This window comes from Monodon monoceros, unplaced genomic scaffold (genome assembly GCF_005190385.1).
Source record: "Monodon monoceros isolate NGI ecotype Baffin Bay Population unplaced genomic scaffold, NGI_Narwhal_1 Super_Scaffold_4, whole genome shotgun sequence".
NCBI lineage: Eukaryota > Metazoa > Chordata > Mammalia > Artiodactyla > Monodontidae > Monodon > Monodon monoceros.
The window spans coordinates 54,095,872-54,118,500 of NW_021703781.1; the positions used below are offsets into that span (position 1 = coordinate 54,095,872).

Sequence of the window (22,629 nt, forward strand, 5' to 3'; positions counted from 1 at the left end):
TGTAGGTAGTCGTATATACCCACAGAGCAAAGTGGGTTTTTTTGTGTTGACAACCAAAATGGCTCTGCGTGATCCTCCACATGATGGTGTTTACACTTTAAGATTTTGGCAAGCATGTCTGGCTGCTATTATTTTAGGGTGTCCTGATTTTAGAAGAACATATGCTTTATTAGGGGAAGTGGGTAATGGGGAGTGGTTATCTAAGGTGTATAGAGTTTCAGTTTAGAAACACCTAGAAATGGTTAGGATGGTAAATTTTACATTATGCATTTTTTACCACAATACTAAAATTTGCTTTAAAAGTATTATTACATACATAATACCTGATAATTATGGAAACATCAGTAAATACAGACAAGCAAAAAAGAAAATAAAATCACCGACAATCCTAACTGCTGAGTTTTCTTATTGCGTAAATACATAAATGCACAAATTATGTGTAGGTTCGTATTTGGATTTGCTGCTTAATAACCTGACTTTTTCAAACAAAGTTTACACTATTTTTAACCATTTTTTAAGTTCTATATTCTTAATTGAAAATAAGTAGGATGTTTCACATTTCTGTAAACTCTAAGGCCTCAAGACAGAAGTGCAGTGGCACGTTTTAGGGGTACATGCCCCTCCATTGATGCTTCTCTGTTTAGGTCATGTGTCCTCAGGAGAAAGAAAGGCTCCCCCACTCCTGATTTGTGAGCCAGCTGTACTGACATCTTTCAGTGGTTCCTTTTAAGTATGAACCCACCTACAGAGGCTTCTGGTACTTTGGGAACTGGTGTGTCTACCTGTCCCTGGGGCTCTTCAGTCACATGTCTATCCACTGGGGTAATGTAAATATGTGTCTCAGCAAGGTTAACGATTAAAGTGTTGGGATGAAAGGTCGAAGGCCTGCCTTTGGAACATCAGAACATCAGAATGGGAGATATATGTTGCTACTTGCCTTCCACCTTCTCTGAGGAAAAGAGTAAATAAGAAACACAGTCATACAAGAGTCTTCATTCCAGAAGTGATCTAGGAATCATGCTGGAGAAGTTCTGCAACTCTACTTTTTGGGTAAGAAATTACACTTGTCCTCACTGTTGACTCTCCTCAACTCGGAACAAGTAGTAGATTAGCCTAGAGTGACCACTAATAAGAACTAGAAAAGTTAGATGTGCAGTTGGTCTAAAGTTCAGGGTTTCTTTTCTTTTTTTTTTAAGATAAGTCATAATATCTCCCTAGGATATTCTATGTGGGAGAGATAATATATTTCTGCTCTAAAATATGTTTATTGTATCCCACACTCTTTTTTCTTGGACTAGGTAGCTGCAAAATTGCCTTCTCTAAAGAGAAATATGGGAAAGGCTTCCAATTTCATCAGTGTTAGGAGGGGGAATTGTGGAGTATGAGGACAAAGAGAAGGCCTGTGATTGAGTCTTGCTGAGAAATGTTGATGTTGAAATAATACTGATATGTTCTAGAGGAACCGGCAATTAGTGGTATGACTGGAAGTTGAGGCTAGGGATGCAAATTTGGGCATCCTGAGCACTGAAACAGTTTTTGAACCATTAAAGCAGAGAATTCAAAACAACGAGCATCAGTACCAAATGGTTTAGTGGAATAGAAATTTAGGGATTTTGAGGAAGTGTGGTCTGCAGACTCCTAGGATCAGAATCATCTGGAGTGCTTGTTAAACTGGTTTAACCATCTTAGGTAATTCTTCTGAATTCTTAAGTTAAATAATTTTATGGGGAGAGGAGAAGAGCAGGAATGAGATAACAGAGCATGTGGACAGCACTTCCCATCCTAGAAAGAACCTGGACCCCAAGGCCCTCGAGGCCAGGACATGTATACCACAGGAAGGTGGGGCTTAACATGCCCCAGGATCTCACCAGTCCATCTCAAGAGAATTCTTTCTGAGAATCATCTGACCGATCATCTTGGTCAGGGCACCTCAGTCTTTAAAGAGTCTGTGCAAACAGCTGAACAAAGCAAAAAATGTTTGTAAGAAGAGAATAATGTACCCTCACATGACTCAGATGTAAGAACTGGTGCCCCACCTTCACCTCACAAGATACTTCTATTTATTGCAGAGTGCAAAGACCAGTTGAAAACTTGCTGGGAATAAGCTTTCCCTCCAATGTGCCATTGCTGCTCCTGTACATAAGGCCTCTTCACGATCCAGTTTAAGCCCCTAGGGCTATAGGAGTTTAATTGCCAAAGTGTGACTAAGCATTCTGCTACCTGCAGGTTAGGTTTGAGTGTCTACCAGTGAGTTCAATGAATGCTAAAAACTAGAATAAGAAGTTTTTTTGTGTGTGTGTGGTACGTGGGCCTCTCACTGTTGTGGCCTCTCCCGTTGCGGAGCACAGGCTCTGGACGCTCAGGCTCAGCGGCCATGGCTCACGGGACCAGCTGCTCCGTGGCATGTGGGATCTTCCCGGACCTGGGCACGAACCCGTGTCCCCTGCATCGGCAGGCGGACTCTCAACCACTGCGCCACCAGGGAAGCCCTAGAATAAGAAGTTTTTATATCCCAGGACTGTTCTCCCCTTTAGGTTGAGGAATGGTCCCTCTTCTTCCCACAACTTGGCAAATGTGGTGGTGAAATTAAATCATAATAGATGGTGGAGAAATTCACTTAGAATCACAGAAAGAAAGGTTTTTAGAGGGTGGATTGGTCAGAAAAGTCACTAAATGACATTTAATGGTGAATTTATATCAATGGAGTTGGATAGGAAAATACAGCTAGTAAAAGGGTCAGGCTAAATATGGATATAGAACTGGGTTAAAATTGTTCGGAAGCAAGGGTAGGGGGATGGGTGTGAGCTGGGGGCTGGTATTCTCTTTTTTAAAATGCATGTATCCAACAATCATTCCATTTTGGTCCCCCAGAATTCCTCATTCCTGGATAGCCCGGAGGTGGACCTGCCACTTTGTTTTGAGCAAACTGTTCTGGTGTGGATTCCCTTGGGCTTCCTTTGGCTCCTGGCCCCTTGGCAATTTCTCTATGTGTATAGATCCAGGACCAAGAAATCTTCTATAACCAAACTCTACCTTACTAAGCAGGTATGGGAACCCCACTATTTTCTAATTAATTTTGTGGTACACAATAGAGACATTTTCTTGGTGGTTCAAGTGTCTTCTTCCCTGTCTTTAACCAGCTTTTCCAGGTAGAGCCATGCTCTGGATGTCCCTGTCTCCACCTGTCCTACGCCTCATTGGCCCCCTGCCGTACTTCTTAGTTAAGTTACTTTGATTTTTGCATAAGAATAATGACTCGTAAATCCTATGGATATTGGACTCTGGAAACACCAATGATGAGTAATCAGTCAGTTGAATAGTTGTGGCCTTTTCAGCATTTGAGAAGCAAATGCTGGATTATCTATCTTTAAGCTGTTCTAATTAATCAGGAGACTGTAATTCAGTTGGCATCTACCATGAAGTAAAAATGAACTATTTAACGTGTCCTCTGCTCCATTCAGCCAATCCAAACATTGCTCTTCTCCCCAGGCTTGGATCTGAAATAGGGCTTCCATTTTCCCAAAGTCAACCCTGAGTGTGGATGCTCGCTCAAAGTAGAGGGAGGAAGGGTGTGTGCTCACGGTGACATGCCTGAGTAGGGAAATAATGGAAAGAACAGGGGCTGCAGGAGGAATGAGGGTAGGAGCCTCTCAGCCAGCTGCACTGATTAATGTAGAGAAAGTCTTGTGAGAACCGAGAGATCCTCAACTGAGATTGTAAAACTCCCTCTTAAAACCTATCATCTACTTCCTTTCACTAGGTGTTTTTCTATCTGTCCTGATTAGTAAACAGGGCTTTTAGAGAGGCAAACTAGATTCGGTGTTCCATAAGCACACAGGCCGATGACCTCAGGTTACTGCAGTCTAAAAAGAAGGAAGGAAGAAATTTGGCCAAAGGAAGTTGGATTTGCATTGACACTCTGAGGTGGGGTGGTGGTGTGTTTTGTCTACTCTGGATAGAAGAACAGTCTGCGAGAGCTTGGGGCAGGGCTATTGTCTCCCTCGCTGACCTGTGTGTCCAGCACAGGGCCTACCACTTGGTACACATTTGTTGAATGTTGGTATTAAATGCACTCTAGGAATAGGGGTTGAGTCAAGAGTGTGTTAGACAACATTGAACAGCATGCTTCAGTACCCTTAGGGATGAGAGAGAGCTTTTGGTTAGTCAGTCAAGTTAGAGGGCTTCTATCATTTTTCTGGAGCTTCAAAGAAAAGGTTGGGTAATGAGTAAATCAGTATCCCATTTTTATCATAGCTATTAATTAATTTTTAATAAACAACTTTATTGAGAAATAATTCACATAGCATACAATTTCACCCATCTAAATACAGTTCTTTTTTTTAAGTATCTTCATGATATGTGTAACCATCACCACAGTCACTTTTAGAACATTTTTTTCCCTCAAAAAGAAATCCTTTATCAACCCCCATCTCCCCTAGCCCTAAGCAACCACTAGTATACTCTTTGTCGCTATAGTTTCCCTATTCTAAACATTTCATACGAATGGAATCATATAATACATGATCTTTTATTATTGGCTTCTTTTACGTAGCATAAGGTTTTCAAGGTTCGTGCATGTTGTTTAAGGCTCATCCATAATATTCCAATGTATGGATATATCATGTTTTGTTTAACTTTTATAAACACAAATCTCTATAGATAAAACTGTAGATAAAAAGAAATGTATTAGCTTTTTTTTTTTTTTCCTGTAGCTAATAATCCACTCACCCTTGCTCATAGTTTCAGGAGCTTCATTTATAATTTATACTTTTTTTTGTCCTCCTCCCTGAGAGTGATAGGCACAGAGTAGCATCCTCTTAAAAATTTCAGAATAATTGGTTTTTCCTCTGAAACAGGAGTATAATTCCTCAGAAAGTAAAAATTCACTTCTTCTATGAGAACCTTCTTCTTGGATCACTCCTCAACTTCATTTCTTCACTTTCTGTTCTACCTTTGGGCTGTTTGTTCCTCTCTGATTCTCTTGAACTGTCATTGCTGTTTGGTCATTAGTGCAGTGTTTACCTCATCTGGACTAAGTCAATTTGCTTGCCTAAGCTAGTGAGAGACTCTACCAGTTTGTTTAAAGGTACACCCTTACCCGAAGGACCCTGTGCATAGTAGGTAATTGAATGAATTGAATTAAAAAATGAATGAATGGATGAGCTCATTTAGTCCCAGGGTAACAAAAGAGGAGTATTGTTCTGGAGGTTGTGGATCTGCTGAGGTCAGATGTGCAGCAAAAGTGGACTTACTGTTGAGCTAATGAGACATGGGAATCATCTTCAAGTATCTGTAGAAGTCAACATAGAAGACTGCCTAGCTTACTCTGAAAAGTTTCAGAGAGCAAAATCAAGGGAAGTCAGTGTAGGTTGTTCCAGGGGAGCTGCCTTTAGCCAAACATACAGAAGAACTTACTTTCTCTTTTTCCTTTTTTATTTTTTTGTGGATGATTTACCCTTTTTATCCCTTATTCTTACATAAACTTAAAAAAGACAGAAAATCAAAGATAAGTAAATTATTTTCAGCTGTACCAAAGTTTAAGAACTTAAATTTGAGACAGCTTTATCAGTTGACTTTTCTTTGAGAGGGTTTTAAATAAGTTCAGTTGTGAAGACCATTACAAAGGTGGAAGCACTTTCTTACAGTAATAACTGTCAGGTAGTAGAATGGTCTGCTGGGGGATGTAGTTCCTGAAAATATTGAAACTGAAGTTAGACATTTGTCTGCCAGGGAAGTGATGGAAATAGACACTCTCTGTAATGGGTCAAAGGTTCAACCAGAGTGCTTTCATAAAGCACTGGGAAAAGGAGGACTGTGCAGAGGTGGAAAGATATTAAATATGGCCAAACCACTTTACTTTCCTTTTTTGTTTTTTTTTGGCTGCACCGCATGATTTGCAGGATTTTAGTTCCCGGACCAGGGACTGAAGCCACGCCCTCGGCAGTAAAAGCACCGGGCCCTTGGACTGCCAGGGAATTCCTTTTTCTTTTTAAATATTTAAATATTTATTTATTTATTTATGGCTGCATCGGGTCTTAGTTGCAGCATGTGGGATCTTTTTTTTTCTTTTTAAATATTTATTTATTTTTGGCTGCATTGGGTCTTCCTTGCTGTGTGCGGGCTTTCTCTAGTTGCGGTGAACGGGGGCTACTCTTCATTGCAGTGCACCGGCTTCTCATTGCGGTGGCTTCTCTTGTTGCGGAGCTCGGGCTCTAGGCACGCGGGCTTCAGTGGTTGTGGCACGCAGGCTTCAGTAGTTGTGGCACACGGGCTTAGTTGCTCCATGGCATGTGGGATCCTCCTGGACCGGGGCTCAAACCCGTGTCCTCTGCATTGGCAGGCGGATTCTTAACCAGTGTGCCACCAGGGAATCCCGGCATGCAGGATTTTTCACTGTGGCCCATGGGCTCCAGAGTGTCTGGGCTCTGTAGTTGAGGCACGCAGGCTCTGTAGTTGTGGATCACGGGCTCAGTAGTTGTGGCACGTGTGCTTAGTTGCTCCTCAGTACCTGGCATCTTAGTTCCCCAACCAGGAATCGAACCCACATCCCCTGCATTGGAAGGTGGATTCTTAACCACTGCACCACCAGGGAAGTCCCTATACTTTCTTTTTTAATACCAATGATATTGTGTCTCTTTAGGAAGTTGAGTTCAGTAAACTCCACGTGTACTTGAAACTCCTCCAGTGATTCAGAGATCAAGGGCAAAGACTATTTACGGACTTGGTAATCATTAAACAACCACAATATTTCCCTGACTGTGATTAAGAAAAGCCTATAGCATGTTTCTGATTATAAAAAGAATGCATTATTTTAGAAAGTTTATTTGATTATTGTAGAAAGTTTGTCAGCTCTAGGGAAATAGGAAATCATTGATAATTGTATCACTCTGACATACTCCTGTTAACATTTTGAGATGTTTCCTTTTACTCTCTTTAAAAAACTAAACAAACAAAAAAACAAAATGAAAAGAAAAAGACTCGTTCTCAACCCTCTACCTTCTAGTCCTGTTCTCCAGAGGCTGCCATTTAAAATTATTTTGATGATTACCTCCATATCTATAAATAATGTGTTTATACCTGTATTTCTTGATCCATCAACTTCAAAAAATATCTATTTCTGTCCTCTATGAAAGACAAAGAATTTAGCTCATTGACCCAACTCCCTAGCTTCCTTTTTCTCTCTTCCTCTTTCTCTCAGTCTTTTAATTTTGTGTGATTATGTTCTGTTCTTCTGTAGGTTACCTTTATACCTAAAAATAATCTGCCATCAATTCTATTGTATTTATTTGGCCGTGCCACACAGCTTGCAGTACCTTAGTTCCCCAACCAGGGATTGAGACCAGGGTTTGTACCTGAGGCCACGACAGTGAAAGCCCTGAATTCTAACCACTGGATCGTCAGAGAACTCCCCTCCCCCTCCTTTTTTTTTTTCCATCAATTTTAGGCTCTAGTTCTTCCTTTCTTTTTCCTTATTTCACATATAACATTGTATAAGTTGAAGGTGTACAGTGTGTTGATTAGATACGTTTATATATTGCAATATGATTGCCACCATACTGTTAGCTAACACTTCTATCATGTCACATAATTATCTTCTTTGTGTGTGTGTGAGAACATTTAAGATCTAGTCTCTTAGCAACTTTGAAGTATGTGATACAGTATTTTGACTATAATCACAAGTGCATGACAAACTTGCAGTTAGAAGATAAATAAGTTCTGGAGATCAAATGAGATTTTTTTTTCAGTTTATAGTCTTTTTAAAAACTGAGACATAATTGACATATAACATTATATTAGTTTCAGCTGTTACAGCATAAGAATTTGAAATGATCACTACAATAAGTCTAGTTAACATCCATCACCATACATAGTTACATAATTTTTGTTCTTGTAATGAGAACTTTCAATGTCTACTTTCTTTTTTTTTATAAATTTATTTTTATTTTTGGCTACCTTGGGTCTTCATTGCTGCAGGTGAGCTTTCTCTAGTTGCGGCGAGTGGGGGCTGCTCTTTGTTGCGGTATGGGGGCTTCTCATTGTGGTGGCTTCTCTTGTTGCAAAGCACAGCCTCTAGGCATGCAGGCTTCAGTAGTTGTGGCTCGTGGGCTTAGTTGCTCCGCGACATGTGGGATCTTCGCGGACCAGGGCTGGAACCCGTGTCCCCTGTATTGGCAAGTGGATTCTTAACCTTGCGCCACCAGGGAAGCCCTCAATATCTACTTTCTTAAGAGTACTGTATTGTATATTTGAAAGTTCTAAACTATAGTCACCATGCTGTACATTATATCCTCATCTCAATGCCCCTTTGTGTAAGACAAGAGATTTAGCGCTCCCAATAAAATTTTCAGAAAAAGCAATAGTAAATAAAGTCTCTAGGTTCTTGCTTTCTGAAAATGTTGATCTGACTATGGAATGCTAGGTTCAAAAAAAATTTTTTTTGAAGTTTGAAGTTGTTGCTATGTTGTTCCCCCAAATCCTGTGCTACCAAGTTAGAATTCTTCTCATTCCTTGTTATCCTCTCTAGAAGCTTTATCCTCTTTATTCTTGATGTCCTGAAGTTTCATAAGAGTGTCTACATGGGTCTTTTTTCATTCAATGGGTTCTATACTTTTAACCGAAAGACTCATGTCTTATCTCTGAGAAATTTTTATATTATTCTTTTCATTTCCTTTCCTCTAATTTAAAAATTCCCTATCTCTAGAACTTCTTGTTAGATAGATGTTGGACTCGCTGAATTGACCCTTCTTCTCAACTCTTTAGAATTTCTTTTTCTCTTTTCCCCTCTGTTCTGAGAGATTTTCCTTATTTTTTCTTTTAATCATCCTAAAGAGCCTTTATTTTAGCAATAATGGGATTGATTCCTAAGAATCCTCTGCTAAATAATAGCACTTATCCTATTAGTTAAAGGTGCTTTCTTTGCTGGTTTTAATTATAAAGGGCCCAATATCTCTTCCTGAGCCATTCTGGATGAATGAGGCTTATGGAGTGAGTAGGCATAGATGGATGGGAGTAGGGAGGGGTGAGGGTAGGGGAGCTGATACTAAAGATCTTCATCTTGAGGGATAAGGTACTGGTGGACCTCCTCAGTGGAGTTAATAATTCTCCCTCCTGATGGGTGGGCGGTAGTCCTTTAGAACAAAAAAATGTGTATCATGTCTTATGAGCTCATAGTACAAATATTTGACAGACTTGGAGTCATCTTAGGGTCACAGAGTTGCAGTCATTAACTTCAAAGTTTATATGGGGAGAAGGCTGGGAGTAATGACCAAGGAAAGGGAATAGTGCCGTCCCAATTGGGTTGGAGGAATTCCCCCTTTAAATCTATTTTATTAGTTATCTATTGCTATGGAACAAATTAGTCCAAAACTTAGCGGCTTAAAAATAAACTTTTTTTTTTTAAATCTCAGTTTCTATGGGTCAGATTTGGGAGCAGCTTACCTGACTTCAGGGTCTGTCATGAGGTTGCTGTTATTAATATGCAGGCTCTGCCTAAGGTCACCTGAAGGCTTGACTGGGGCTAGAAGATCTGCTTCTAAATTGACACACCCACATGGCTTTTGGCAGGAGGTCTCAGTTCCTTACTAAGTGGACCTCTCCATAGAGCTACTTGAGTGTCCTCACGATGAGGCTGGAAGTTTACCTTGCTGTGAGTGATCTGAGAGAGGGAACAAAGAGGAAGCCACATTGTTTTCTCTGACCTAATCTTGGAAGTCGCACACTGTCACTTCTGCCATATTCTATTTATTACAAGTGAGTCAGAGCTCAGCCCATACTCAAGGGAAGGGGAACTAAGCTATCTTTTGAAGGGAGGAGTATTGGAGAATTTGTGGACGTATTTTAAAACCATGACAATCAACATTCCTTAACAACACTTAGCATACTTTGAACTTTATTGCATTACTTGAACTGTATATATCCATTGCTTCCATAATTATTGAGTGTGTTATCTGAATCATTGCCTACCATTTTTATTGAAGTATAGTTGATGTACAATGTTATATAAGTTACAAATGTACATATAGTGATTCACAATTTTAAAGGTGAATACTCCATTTATAGTTATTATAAAATATTAGCTATATTTCCCATGTTGTACAATATATCCTTGTAGCTTATTATATACTTAATAGTTTGTTCCTCTTAATCCCCTACCCTTATATTGCCCCTCCCCTCTTCCCTCTCCCCACTGGTAACCAACTAGTCTGTTCTCTGTGAGTCTTCTTTTTTGATAACAAAAAGAATATAATATAAATTCTCTAGTTTGTTATATTTTTTAGATTCCACATATAAGTGATATCATACAGTATACATCCTTCTATGACTTATTTCACTAAGCATAATGCCCTCCAGGTCTATCCATGTTACTGCAAGTGGCAAAATTTCATTCTTTATTATGGCTGAGTAGTATTCCATTGTGTGTGTGTGTGTGTGTGTGTGTGTGTGTGTATCACATCTTTATCCATTCATCTGTTGATGGACACTTAGGTTGCTTCCATATCTTGTGCTACCCACTATTTTTACCATCCATTACTGGGAACCATTCTATTCTTAAGAATGATATCTTCCTAACAGTGTTTTTTTGCCTTCTCAGGTGCTTGTTGGGTTTCTTCTTATTCTGGCAGTCATAGATCTGGCCCTTGCACTCACAGAAGACACTGGACAAGCCACAGTCCCTGCCGTTAGATATACCAATCCAAGCCTCTACTTGGGCACATGGGTGAGGCCCATCATCACTTCTATCCTGTTTATCTTCTCTCTACTCATAGCCATCCAGCTGAAATTTGCTCCTATGGAATGAAATAAAGTCCAATTTCATCTGCCTTTTTCAAGGGACCTATGATGAAGCAAAGCTTGGTTGTAATAGGGTGAAACCAATTTTAGCTTTTCATTTGCTTTTAAACACTACTTTTAATGCCTTCTTCCTAAGGTAAGTATTAGCTTTAATGATTAACATGTAACTTATGCCCTCATATTTTGCTATCTAAGGATCACAGATGAAATCCAAGTTTCTTGATGTAAAAGAATTTTCTATGTGCTGTAAACATTATTTTTAAATTGATTGGTGACTCTAATCAATGGATCACTGAGTCTAGACTTGTTTGTGTAAATTTGATGACAGAAACTTATGTCTCTCCTACAGGCAGGGTTTTTTGTGGGAGGAGGGAGAGCTGTACAGTGTTTAAAAAAACAATTGAATTCGTTACCATCATTTTATTTTATTTAGTTTTTATTTTTGGCCGCGTCAAGCGGCTTGTGGGATCCTAGTTCCCCAACCAGGGATCAAACCCAGGCCCCCAGCAGTGAAAGTGCCAAGTCCTAACCACTGGACCACCAGGGAATTCCCGTTACCATTATTTTTGTTTTTTTGTTTTTGTGGTATGCAGGCCTCTCACTGTCGTGGCCTCTCCTGTTGCGGAGCACAGGCTCCAGACGCGCAGGCCCAGCGGCCATGGCTCACGGGCCCAGCCGCTCCGCGGCATGTGGGATCTTCCCGGACTGGGGCACGAACCCATTTACCCTGCATCGGCAGGCGGACTCCCAACCACTGCGCCACCAGGCAAGCCCCATTACCATCATTTTGAAAGAGGAAGATACAACATAATTATTTTGGTTCCTAAACTTTCTTGAAAAATCAGAATGCCTGGCAACTTTGGGCCGACATTTCCACAGGGCAGCAGTCAGCTAGGACTGAGTAGCAGTTGGTTGCATTAGACCAGGTATATGCTCAGTACTGTCCTCCACCCTCACTTCACTCAGTAACATGCTCTGCTTGGCCCCTGTAAGGACTTCGTTTTGTCACCGTTGTTATAAAACAGAAGAGTCTAGAGAGCAGCGCACTGGAGCCAGCTCACGGAGCTGACTGCGCCTCTCTTCCCAGTCCTGAGTTTGGTGACATCATGTTGGAGATTGAAATCCACCACGGTGGGAGTATTTATACCATGGAAATTCACACATGCCACAAATCATGGCTTTGTTTTCAGAATGCCAGTTTACTAGCACAGCACTGGGTCTGGGAAAACAACATTTAATTAATTATAACTAAGTGAATAATGCGAGGCAAAGTTTTTTGTTGTTGCTAATTGTTTAGTCTAATATTATTAGAAAGTATTGTGATACAGACACCTTGCACCTATTCAGCAGAATCTGCCTCCCCGACCTGATTACTGTAGTGCCTGAAATTATTTTCTTGGGCCTCAGAAAGATTTTTCTGGCTCCCAAAGTTATTCCATTTAGATGCAGGTGGTGACCCTCTGCGTTCTTCTCTGACTCCCTGCCCAAGTGTGGTGAATAGAGATGGGATAGGGAAGGGAGTTCCAGAGAGAGCACTGGGGTCCTGAAAGAAAAAGTCGGATGGTATCAGGGAGGAAATGTACTATTTGGCGTCAGATTAGTTACAACAATCTCCCCCTTCAGCCCCCGTTTCTTCCAGTGTTCTCTGACATCCTTCTTGCCTCTTGTCCTTGGTGTTAGTGACAATATTTTTCAAAACATGATGTGAATTTCTCGCTAGATCCTGGTTTTGCTGATCCAACACAGCAGGCGATGGTGTATACAGAAGGACTCTTGGTTCCTGTCCGTGTTCTGGATTCTCTCAATACTCTGTGGCACTTTCCAGTTTCAGACTCTGATCCGGACACTCTTAAGGGTAAGGAGGAAAGAGATGGTGATATGAGGAGGTACCGCTGGGCAACTTCTAAGTTGGAGTAAATGACATAAGGTAAATTGAGTTGCAGGGTAGGATTGTATTTAGGGGATTTGATAATAGACTTTAATCACAAGCATTGATACATAGGGGCTGTTTAGACTTAATTCAGATAAAAGGCTCATCTTCTTTGTCCCCTCCCATAGGGCAGCAACCCTAACCTGGCCTATTCCTGCGTGTTCCTCATCTGCTATACACTCCAGATCCTGGTCCTGATCCTTTCAGCATTTTCAGAAAAAAATGACTCATCAAAAGTGAGACTCTAAATATGACCACTTCATATATTATTTAATTGGATGGTATCTTGACAGATGTAACTTTGAGATGTCTAGGTCTCATGAAGGTCCCACAAGCCCAGAATATAGTAGTATAGTCCATTTTGTGATGTAAGGAAACAAAGTGACTAGAATTTGGAAATACTGACTTCTTTTTTTTTTTCCCTGCGGTACGCGGGCCTCTCACTGTTGTGGCCTCTCCCGTTGCGGAGCACAGGCTCCGGACGCGCAGGCTCAGTGGCCATGGCTCACGGGCCCAGCCGCTCCGCGGCATGTGGGATCTTCCCGGACGGGGGCACAAACCTGTGTCCCCTGCATCGGCAGGCGGGCTCTCAACCACTGCGCCACCAGGGAAGCCCGGAAACACTGACTTTTATATTGACCCACCAAGCTTCAGCATAGACAGTTAATTCATACATCTATGCCATAAAGTCTGGTTATCATTCTACTGGTGACCTTAGCGTCTCCAAACAAACACGTTGACCAGCCTACTTCAGTGTCATATCTAGTTTCTAGCACAACATCATATTTAGAAAACTCAGCTTCTGATTTTAGAGTTCCATAGAATTCCTGTTTCTAATTGATTTACTGTCTGATTTTTTGTGTGTCTTGCAGCATCCTTCAACCACAGCTTCATTTCTGAGTAGCATCACCTTTAGTTGGTATGACAGGTAGGAAATACCTGGAGTGTGGCTTGTCTATATCCCTCCCCACTCACTCTCCTGAAAGTGATGGAAATCTTAATTTTAAAAGTGCCTACCATGGCTTCCATTTCTCCTCTGCTTAGAGTCAGAGAATGTTAAAACATACAGATCAGTTTACTGCAGTCCCTTCACTGGGCAGATGGGGAAGCTGAGGAGAGGAAGGAGGGGGGTTTGCTCTTGGTAGCCTGAGGAGCTCCATGAAAAAAAAAAGGATAGGAGGAAAAGGAGGCAGTAGGACAGGAAAAGGGAAATTTGGGGTCAAGGAGGGTGGCACAGACTCGGGTAAGGGATGAAATAGCTGTTCTGGGCTTCCAGAGGATCTGGAGCAGCCGTCCTTGGCCTTTGTAGTTCCACGGACCCCTTTGGCAGCCTGGTAACACCCATGAATTCCTTCTCAGATGATGTTTTAAATGTGTACAATAAAAGACATGGGATTATAAAGGGAAACAAATATATTGAAATGTAGTTACCAAATTTGTGATATAGTAATACATGTGCTTCTTTATTAATGCATTAAATATCAAGACCTAATGCTGGCTGGGTTTAATAGTTTCAAAGCAGTGATGAGTGTAAATGAGCCATGAAAACATCTGTGACTTTTGTTACCTGGTAACAAAGGCACAAGTACTCTGTTTTGGAACTGTGGTGGGTTGACTACATTCATATTAGAAGGAAAGGCTAAATTTCAGTTAGAAGCTAATAAAAGTAAAGATGTAATTTATTTTCCATCCATGTTCTCAAATCCCATGTTGAGGAGCCCTGATCTAGAGAGAGAGTATTAGAGGCAGGCCCCAGTTCTGCTCAGTTCCTTAAGGGCATCGTGGAGGCTCCTCAGGGAGATGCCAGGGCAGCAGAGAGGCAGCCAGTGTTTGAGAAGGAAGGAACAGGATCGGGGGAGGTGATGCACTTTTGGCTCTCAATTCAGTAGGACTCCTTCCCCTTCTCTTGTTTTCTCCCACCTTCCATCACCCCCACCCACTCCCTTTTCTGCTCTCCCCACTGCTGTTTCGAGTTCCAAGAGCTAGGAGCTGGGATAGTAGAGCAAGGGAGAAGCCCCATTCTTCTGTCCCTCCATCCTGGGACTGGATGGTTTTGACAGAGGCAGCGAGGAGACAGCCTCTGGTCCCAACCACAGGGCCTCAGCCTGTGGGTCGCTCTTGTTCCAGCATTGTTCTGAAAGGCTTCAAGAAACCTCTGACACTTGAAGATATCTGGGATATTGATGAAGAGACTAAAACAAAGACACTAGTCAGCAGGTTTGAAAAGTACATGGCAGGAGAGCTGCAGAAGGCCCGGCAGGCATTCCAGAAACGGCAGCAGAAGAACTCCCAGTGGAACCCTGGAGCCAGGCTGCATGGTTTGGACAAGAACCAGAGTCAAAGCCAAGATGTCCTTGTCCTGGTAACTTTCCCACGAGTGTCTGTTCGAATGTGCTGTATGTCTTAGGCAAGAGGACACCAACGTCCTGGTGAATCTGTCCTTTCATTTTGACAGCACTTTACAGTGCATTTTATATTATTAGTAATATTCACAATACTAATAGTACCTTAGTGATGGATACATGGGAGTATAATGTAGTACTGATCTCTCTCATTTGGGGTATATTTGAAATTTTCCACAATAAAATGTTTTTTTTTAAACAGAAAAATAAAAGAATACCTTAGCATTACTAGAATCTGCACGTTGGTGGGATTTAGCATTAGCAGCTAATTTATTTTTTTATTCACTTGAAAATATTTATTGAGTACCACTGTGTGTCAGAGACCATTCTGGGCACAGGTATAAGGATCTGCCTGAAAGAGTCCTCACCTTTAGTGAGCTGGAAAATAAATAATAAACCAATACATACATTACTCTTTCAGAGTAGTAAGTGCTATTAAGAAAACATGTTAATGTGTCTGGCGTGAAATGCTTCCTTAGAGTAACAGGAGAGGCTTCTCAGAGGAGATGACATTTGGGTAAAAATCCAAGCGATGAAAAGAGCCCATGAGAAGGAAGCGTATTTCACTCAGAGGGCGCAGGAGGGGGGAAGCTGAGAGGGGAACATGGTTGGCTTGTTTGGAGAAGGGAAAGAGGATGCGGGAGCATGGAGAGAGAGGCTGAGTGAGGGGTGAGGTGAGCTCGGGGAAAGGGGCAGGGATTAAGTGGTGTAGACCCTCATGGGCCATGGTGAGGAGCCTGGATTTTATTTTAACTCTGATGGAAAGCCGGTGGAAAGTTTTGAGCAGAGGCGTAATGCAATCAGATTTACATTTTTAAAAGCCCACTGAAGCAGCTGCCAGGAGAACGGATGGTTGGGAGGCAAAAGAGGAAGCTGGGAAGCAGGTTGAGGCAGGTGTTCAGGCAAGAGACCGATCAGATGGGACCTCAGTGAGAGAAATTACAGGAGGATGTCACTGAGGCTGAGAGGCTGGAATTGGGGGCCTGGTGGGGACTCCTGAGACAGGAAAAGGAAGAGGCGGGAGAGTGGGTGGTAATATCCCATGTAGTAGATTCCCGGGGTCGCTGAAACAAAGCACCACGAACCGCGTGGCTTAAAACAACAGAAATGTATTGTCTCACAACTCAGAGGAGGCCAGAGGTCTGAAATCAAAGCATCAGCTGGGCCATATGCTCCCTCTAAAACCTGTAGGGAAGAAACCTTCCTTGCCTCTCCCACCTTCTGGGTTTTACCAGCAGTCCTTGGTGTTACTTGGCTTGTGGCTGTTTTCACTCCACTCTCTGCCTCTGTCATCATATGTCCTCTTCCCCCATGTCTGTCTCTTCTTACAAGGACACCAGTCATATTGGAGTAGAACCCATTCCATGACACACTCTAATGACCTCATCTTGATTACATCTGCAAAGGCCCTGTTTCCAAACAAGGGCATGTTCTAAGGCACCGGGGGTTAGGACTTCAACATAACTTTTGGGGGGATTCTATTCAACCCATAACATCCCACAATAACCATGAACAAGAAGAGAATGGAAAGGCTTTTAAGCATCCGAAATATATATATATAAAATCACGCCCATGCCCTTCCCTCCCACGATGCCCCACAGTCCCCCAGTCAGAGGCTGTTCTTTGCTTTTACATGGTATTCTCACCGGGTTTGTTGCCTGTTTTCCTAATCCAGAATAGATCCGAAGTATCAGGAGGGGGAGAGGGGAACAGTGATAGCAGCTAAAAGGGTGAATGGGATCAGGCAGTGGAGAGAAGACCAAAACCTGTACAAAGGCAGCAGGGCTCAGGGGCTAACACTTGGGAACTGTTCAGTAAAGACAGTCTTCCACCACGCAGCTCTGCAAGCACTGATGTTGTTTGGTTTTGTACCCAGGAAGAAACTAAAAAGAATAAAAAGAAGTCTGAGACCACTAAAGACTTCCCCAAGTCCTGGTTGGTGAAAGCCCTCTTCAAAACTTTCTACGTCATCCTCCTGAAATCATTCCTGCTGAAGCTGGTGTATGACATCCTCATGTTCCTGAACCCTCAGCTGCTGAAGTGAGTCCCCAGGCCTTGGCTTGTCCTTGCAGGGCCTCCTCTGCCACTCTGCTTTTTGCCCCTTGTATATGCAGGCAGGAGCCTATTATCGAGTTTCCATTTTTTTAAATGCTCATAACTTTCTTCAACCTTACAGCATTGTGTTCATGAAAAGCACAAGGCATTTTTCAAGATCTAAAATGATCTGAAAAATCATTTAGATCCTTTAGCCTCCCTCTTTTCCACGTCCTTCTCATAGGAAGCCAGATGCTTCTTAGGGGTGCTTTCTTCTTAAACAGAACTGCTGTGAGCCGAGTCATGTCCAAAACGTGGGCCTCATACCCCAGGAGAGGCTTGTACATAGTCTCTGTAACCTCATTGCTCCACAGTCACGCATTCAGTGGGAGGTTCAGGTTAATCATGACAGGACTTCAGTCTGCCAGGATCTATGGAATGAACTATCCTCCAGGGGAAACCCTTCTAACTCACGCTGGATACAAGTCCTAATTCCTTTCCAGGAATCAATCAACTTGCTACATAACATCCTCTTTTACCAGAGAGTAGGGAAAGAGAGCGTCAAAGAAAGCATTGCAGTGGCAGCTTTGTGGAGCACACGTTATCCCGTCTCACGGTCATGGGTCGTCAACCCTTAGCCCTTGCTGCCTATCTCCAAAAAAGGCAAGAGTGCTGGCATGGCTGTGGAGCTCAGTCTTCCAAGAGCATTAAAAAATTCTGGTCACTTTTGTTACCAACCGGGTAGGATAGCATAGCTGGCTGTGCACAAGGAGGGTGACGAGCCCTCGGAGGCTTGACGGCGCCACTTACTTGGTTTTGCTCTGGCAGATTGCTGATCTCCTTTGCAAATGACCATGACATATATCTGTGGACTGGGTATCTCTATTCAATCCTCTTCTTCGCCGTGGCCCTCATCCAGTCTGTCTGCCTTCAGTATTACTTTAAACTGTGCTTTACGCTGGGCATGAAAGTACGGACCACCATCATGGCTTCTGTATATAAGAAGGTAAGTGGAATATGCCAGGCATCACCAAAGAAAATCCCCCTTGTAAACGTGAGCATTTCTTCCCAGATTGAGGAAAATTTGACGGAAATAACTGACCTCAACACTGGATTTTGGCTAAACACACAGCCTTCTTTAGATATTTCTTTGGAGATGAAAATGAAAAGTGTGTATACAGACATAGAGCGTCTGTGTGTGTGGGGTGAGGTGCACTCCAGGGAAAAGCCGGCAAGCTGTTCTCTGCCCGGGATCTGCCTTTCAGCTTTGAAGGCTTGCATACCGTCCCTCTCTTCCTTCCTCTCTCCACAAGGTGACAACACCTTGGGACAGAATGTAAAGTCAGAAAAGAAGCTGGCCAAGGGCAGACTCTTCAGATCACCAACATTTAAACCAAATACTACATGAAACTTGGCTCATAAGACCTGGTGTGTCCATCTCAAATCACAATTTTGCCATAGACTAGAACGCTCTGTGAACCAGGACTCCATCTCCCCGGACTGACTTTTGCCTAGTGACTTCTTTTTCTCAGTCTTGAGTAACAACCAACACGTCCTCTGCCTGATTCCTTTTTTGGATTTGTAAATACCTTCACACTGGTTACTAAGTTCTGCAGACTTGGGAGCTATTCCATTTCCTTAAGATGATTTTCCCCATATTCCCTCTGACACATTGCTTTTAATGTTTAACTTTCTCAGAGCAACTTTATTTCCCTCCGTCCTAGACACCAAGGTGAATTCTCATTTTTTCCCTTAAGAAATGAAAGTAGAGTCAAGTATATCTCAATTTAAAAAATAAATAAAAAGAAATGAAAATAGTGACTACAAGCCTGAGGAGAAAATTCATCCATTAGGAGATGATGATACTTCTTATAGGTCAGAACATCAGTCGGTTGCCTTTTCTTCCTCTTTTTCATCCACCACTGGAGTGTTCCATCATAGTGATTTCTCTGTTACAGTTCCTGATTTTATCCTTTGCTTTCCTCTCTTAAGACTCCAAGTGTATCTTTTCTCTTTCCTGAGTAGATGCTGACTCATCGAGAGACCCAGAGAGGTGATCCAAATGTCTTTAAATCAGAAGTCTGGTCAAGTTCTTTGAACTCCCAGATACCCTCACACTGGAATTTGTCTTCTCCAAAATTAAAATTTTAATCCCCTTATTCCTTCTGGAGATACTGTATTTCTGCTGGTTTGCAGGATATGAGGTCACTAACCAGGCTGTCTCAGACATTTCTATGAACGTACACTTTTACAATTGTGATGATTCATTTCCACTACTTTGATTCTTAATATTGATATGTTCCAAGTTTTGCAACTGTTAGAATCCATAAGGATAGAGCCCTTAATTCAAATAAATATTGCTACTAAAATAGAATTTTTTTAAAGATTTTGTTTGACGTGGACCATTTTTAAAGTCTTTATTGAATTTGTTACAGTATTGCTTCTGTTTTATGTTTTGTTTTTTTGGCCCCAAGCATGTGGGATCTTAGCTCCCTGACCAGGGATCGAACCTGCACCCCAGGCATTGGAAGGCGAAGTCTTAACCACTGGACCACCAGGGAAGTCCCTAAAATAGAATTTAAAATTGACTAATTTTATATGTTTAGATTATGCTTCATTTATGAAATGTTATGAAACATTTTTTACATCCATTATCAATTCTTAGCCCTGGGAAGTAACTGCATTACCCCTAGTTACAGAGAAGTAGGGCTTAGATCATTTCAATGCCTAGAATCACATAGACAGGACCTGCCTCTAGACAAGGGCTATTGGGACTAAACTAATGACTTTACCACTTCACAAAGATTTATTGAAAAAAGAAAAGTATAGTGATTACTTTGAAGGGTAATTAGATGTTACTTTTTGTTTTTGTTCTTCAATACCAAAGGGGAGGCATAGCAGTGAAATGATGTCTCTAGAACCTTGGTAGCCTAACATTTTAGGAAATTTCCTTCTTTTTACTGTACAACCAAGAATCCTGATATATTCTAAAGACTTTATTGATGGATTAAGATGACAGTAGAGCTTCTAGAAGGAGGATGAAGGTGATCTCTAGGGCCACTCATAGCCCATATACTGCCTTGTGGGAATTAGAAGAAGGCTTTCATTCCTCTGGAAAGATGTAGCCCACACCAGAGGGTGGCTTGGTGAGCGTAGTACAAGCTGGTTTCATGCAGCCACCCCCCACCCCCCAGCCCCTTTTCTGGGAGCATTTGTACAAGGCACTGCTGTAAGTGACAGACTGTGGGTGTCAGCCTTCTGATCTCTCTAACAAGAGAGCAAGAGGCTCATGCTGCAAGATTCAGGCATCTAGATATTGCCCTCAAATTCCTGACAATAAGTCATTTTGCTTCCAGTGTGTGAACCCCGTAACTTTTCTCACCATTCTAAGATCTCTGTCCTCCTTGGGAATGGTTGCAACCTCCTCACAGTATGGCTCCAAATAACATTGCCACATTAAAGTCTGTAAGGCAAGAATGAATACATGCTTCTTCCTTTCATCCCTCCGTTCCTTCCATCCTTCAGTATTTGATTTCCCTACTGTATGCATGTGAAAGCGGTAGTGAATTGGACAGATGTAGCCCTTGTCCTTACAGAGTTTACAACTGGTGGAGAAATAGAAAAACAAAATTACACAGTGAAGTGTGGTGAATGTCATGGCAGAGGTAAGCACGGGTTGTTAGGGGAATACACAGGAGAAATATCTAACCTAAACTTGGGAGTCAGGGAAGTCTTCTGAGAAGAAGTTCCATCTAAGTTGACACTAAGAGATAAATAGGACTTTTCTGAGCAAAAAGGTGTGTGGAGGAACAGATGTTGGGGAAGGTAGGAATAGCAGGAAAGAGTGGTCAAGGATGAGAGAACACTGTGTGTAAGATTTAGTGGCAAGGACTTCCCTGGTGGCGCAGTGGTTGAGTCCGCCTGCCGATGCAGGGGACATGGGTTCGTGCCCCAGTCCGGGAAGATCCCACATGTCGTGGAGCAGCTGGGCCTGTGAGCCATGGCCACTGAGCCTGCGCGTCCGGAGCCTGTGCTCCGCAACGGGAGAGGCCACAGCAGTGAGAGGCCCGTGTACTGCAAAAAAAAAAAAAAAAAAAAATGGATTTAGTGGCAAGAAGATCCCAGCCCTCTGGAAACGTTGTGTCCATATGGAGCCCATCCTTCTACTGTCTTTCACTTCCTTCTTGAATTTCCCCTCTCACTCCCCAGTATCCTTGGCCTTGTCCAGGTGTCCCAATTCCAATCTTTGTTTTTAGGCGCTGACTCTATCCAACCAGGCCAGGAAGCAGTACACCATTGGAGAAACAGTGAACCTGATGTCTGTGGACGCCCAGAAGCTCATGGACGTGACCAACTTCATCCATCTGCTGTGGTCAAATGTTCTACAGATTTGCTTGTCCATCTACTTCCTGTGGGCAGAGTTGGGACCCTCAGTCTTAGCAGGTGTTGGGGTGATGGTGCTCCTAATCCCAATTAATGGGGTAATTGCCACCAAGAATAGGGCTATTCAGGTAAAGAAACAGTCACTGGGGACATGTTTATGTTCTTCAAAGTCTAAAGTCTTTTACTTCCTCTATTCTGACTTGTGATTGGAGTTTGAGCAACGCAAAGCTGGTAGAAGACTTGCCACTGTCTCAGATGAGCTTGGCTTTATCTTCCCTTTTCATCTTCTGACCACTCTTAGGGTTTATATACTCTGTCTTGATTCATGTTCCTCATTGGAAAGAGAAGAGCCGCCCAGGGACCCTGCATATAACTCTTACACCCTGCTCCACTGGGCTGTTCTTAGCACAGTGATTATTGGCCCTGTTTTGCCATCATAGTAATGCAAACCAGCCACACAGAGCAGTCACATGAGCAACCCAAACTTTAGGCCTAAATCCTGGCAATCAACCCTGCTACCACCAGGTAGCAGGGCTCCATGTGGACAGTTGTAAGCTATGCCAGAAATCATATTTTGGGTGGGTGAACTCAGTGGCGTATGTCATTTACTCCATTTGTTTTGCATCCATTTAGTTGCAAATATTTTAAAAATATTTTTTGTATGTCCTATTTTGGGGGGAACAGCAGCAAATTAGACAAGGCTCTTGCTCTTGTGGAACTTACGTTCTACTTGGGGTGGAGATTCAGGCCATAAACAAGTAAAAGCAAAGAAGGAAAATGTCAGTTATGATAAGTACTATGCAGAGAATTCAACAGGGTGATATGCTAGTGAGTGGGTGGGTGGCAGTGTTAGGTTATGGGATCAGGAAAGACCTCTGTGAGGAGGGGACATAGAGCTGAGCTCTGGACAACACCAACCTGAATGTGAAGGAGGAAGCCATGGCAAAAACAACCTAGGAGGAGGGCACAGTCGGGCCAAGGCTGTTAAGGTTCAGAAAGAAGGTGGGTGTGGCAGGGGCGGGGAGGCAAGGAGGAGAGTGGGAGAGACAGCCCATCACTGGGCACCTCAAGTTCTCGCCAAGTGACAGC

General features: G+C 42.4%; 1 protein-coding gene across 7 annotated transcripts in view; it reads left to right on the forward strand.

Moving 5' to 3' along the window:
• The first annotated feature begins 895 nt into the window (after positions 1-895).
• Positions 896-22,629, forward strand: part of ABCC2 (ATP binding cassette subfamily C member 2) — a 100,162-nt gene continuing 78,428 nt past the window's right edge. For 6 of the 7 annotated variants that reach the window (XR_003797084.1, XR_003797085.1, XM_029245761.1 and 3 more), the window contains exons 1-10: positions 896-1,050; positions 2,872-3,045; positions 10,592-10,717; positions 12,512-12,646; positions 12,850-12,957; positions 13,594-13,649; positions 14,849-15,083; positions 17,000-17,163; positions 17,986-18,163; positions 21,414-21,668. Coding sequence is in view for 5 of the 7 variants with exons in the window: in XM_029245761.1 (XP_029101594.1) it covers positions 1,018-1,050; positions 2,872-3,045; positions 10,592-10,717; positions 12,512-12,646; positions 12,850-12,957; positions 13,594-13,649; positions 14,849-15,083; positions 17,000-17,163; positions 17,986-18,163; positions 21,414-21,668 (1,464 nt within the window). In the remaining 2 variants the exon portion in view is untranslated. Of the gene's footprint in view, positions 1,051-2,871; positions 3,046-10,591; positions 10,718-11,463; positions 11,558-12,511; positions 12,647-12,849; positions 12,958-13,593; positions 13,650-14,848; positions 15,084-16,999; positions 17,164-17,985; positions 18,164-21,413; positions 21,669-22,629 lie in introns of those variants that run through there. The other variant, XM_029245762.1, reaches the window with a different exon arrangement.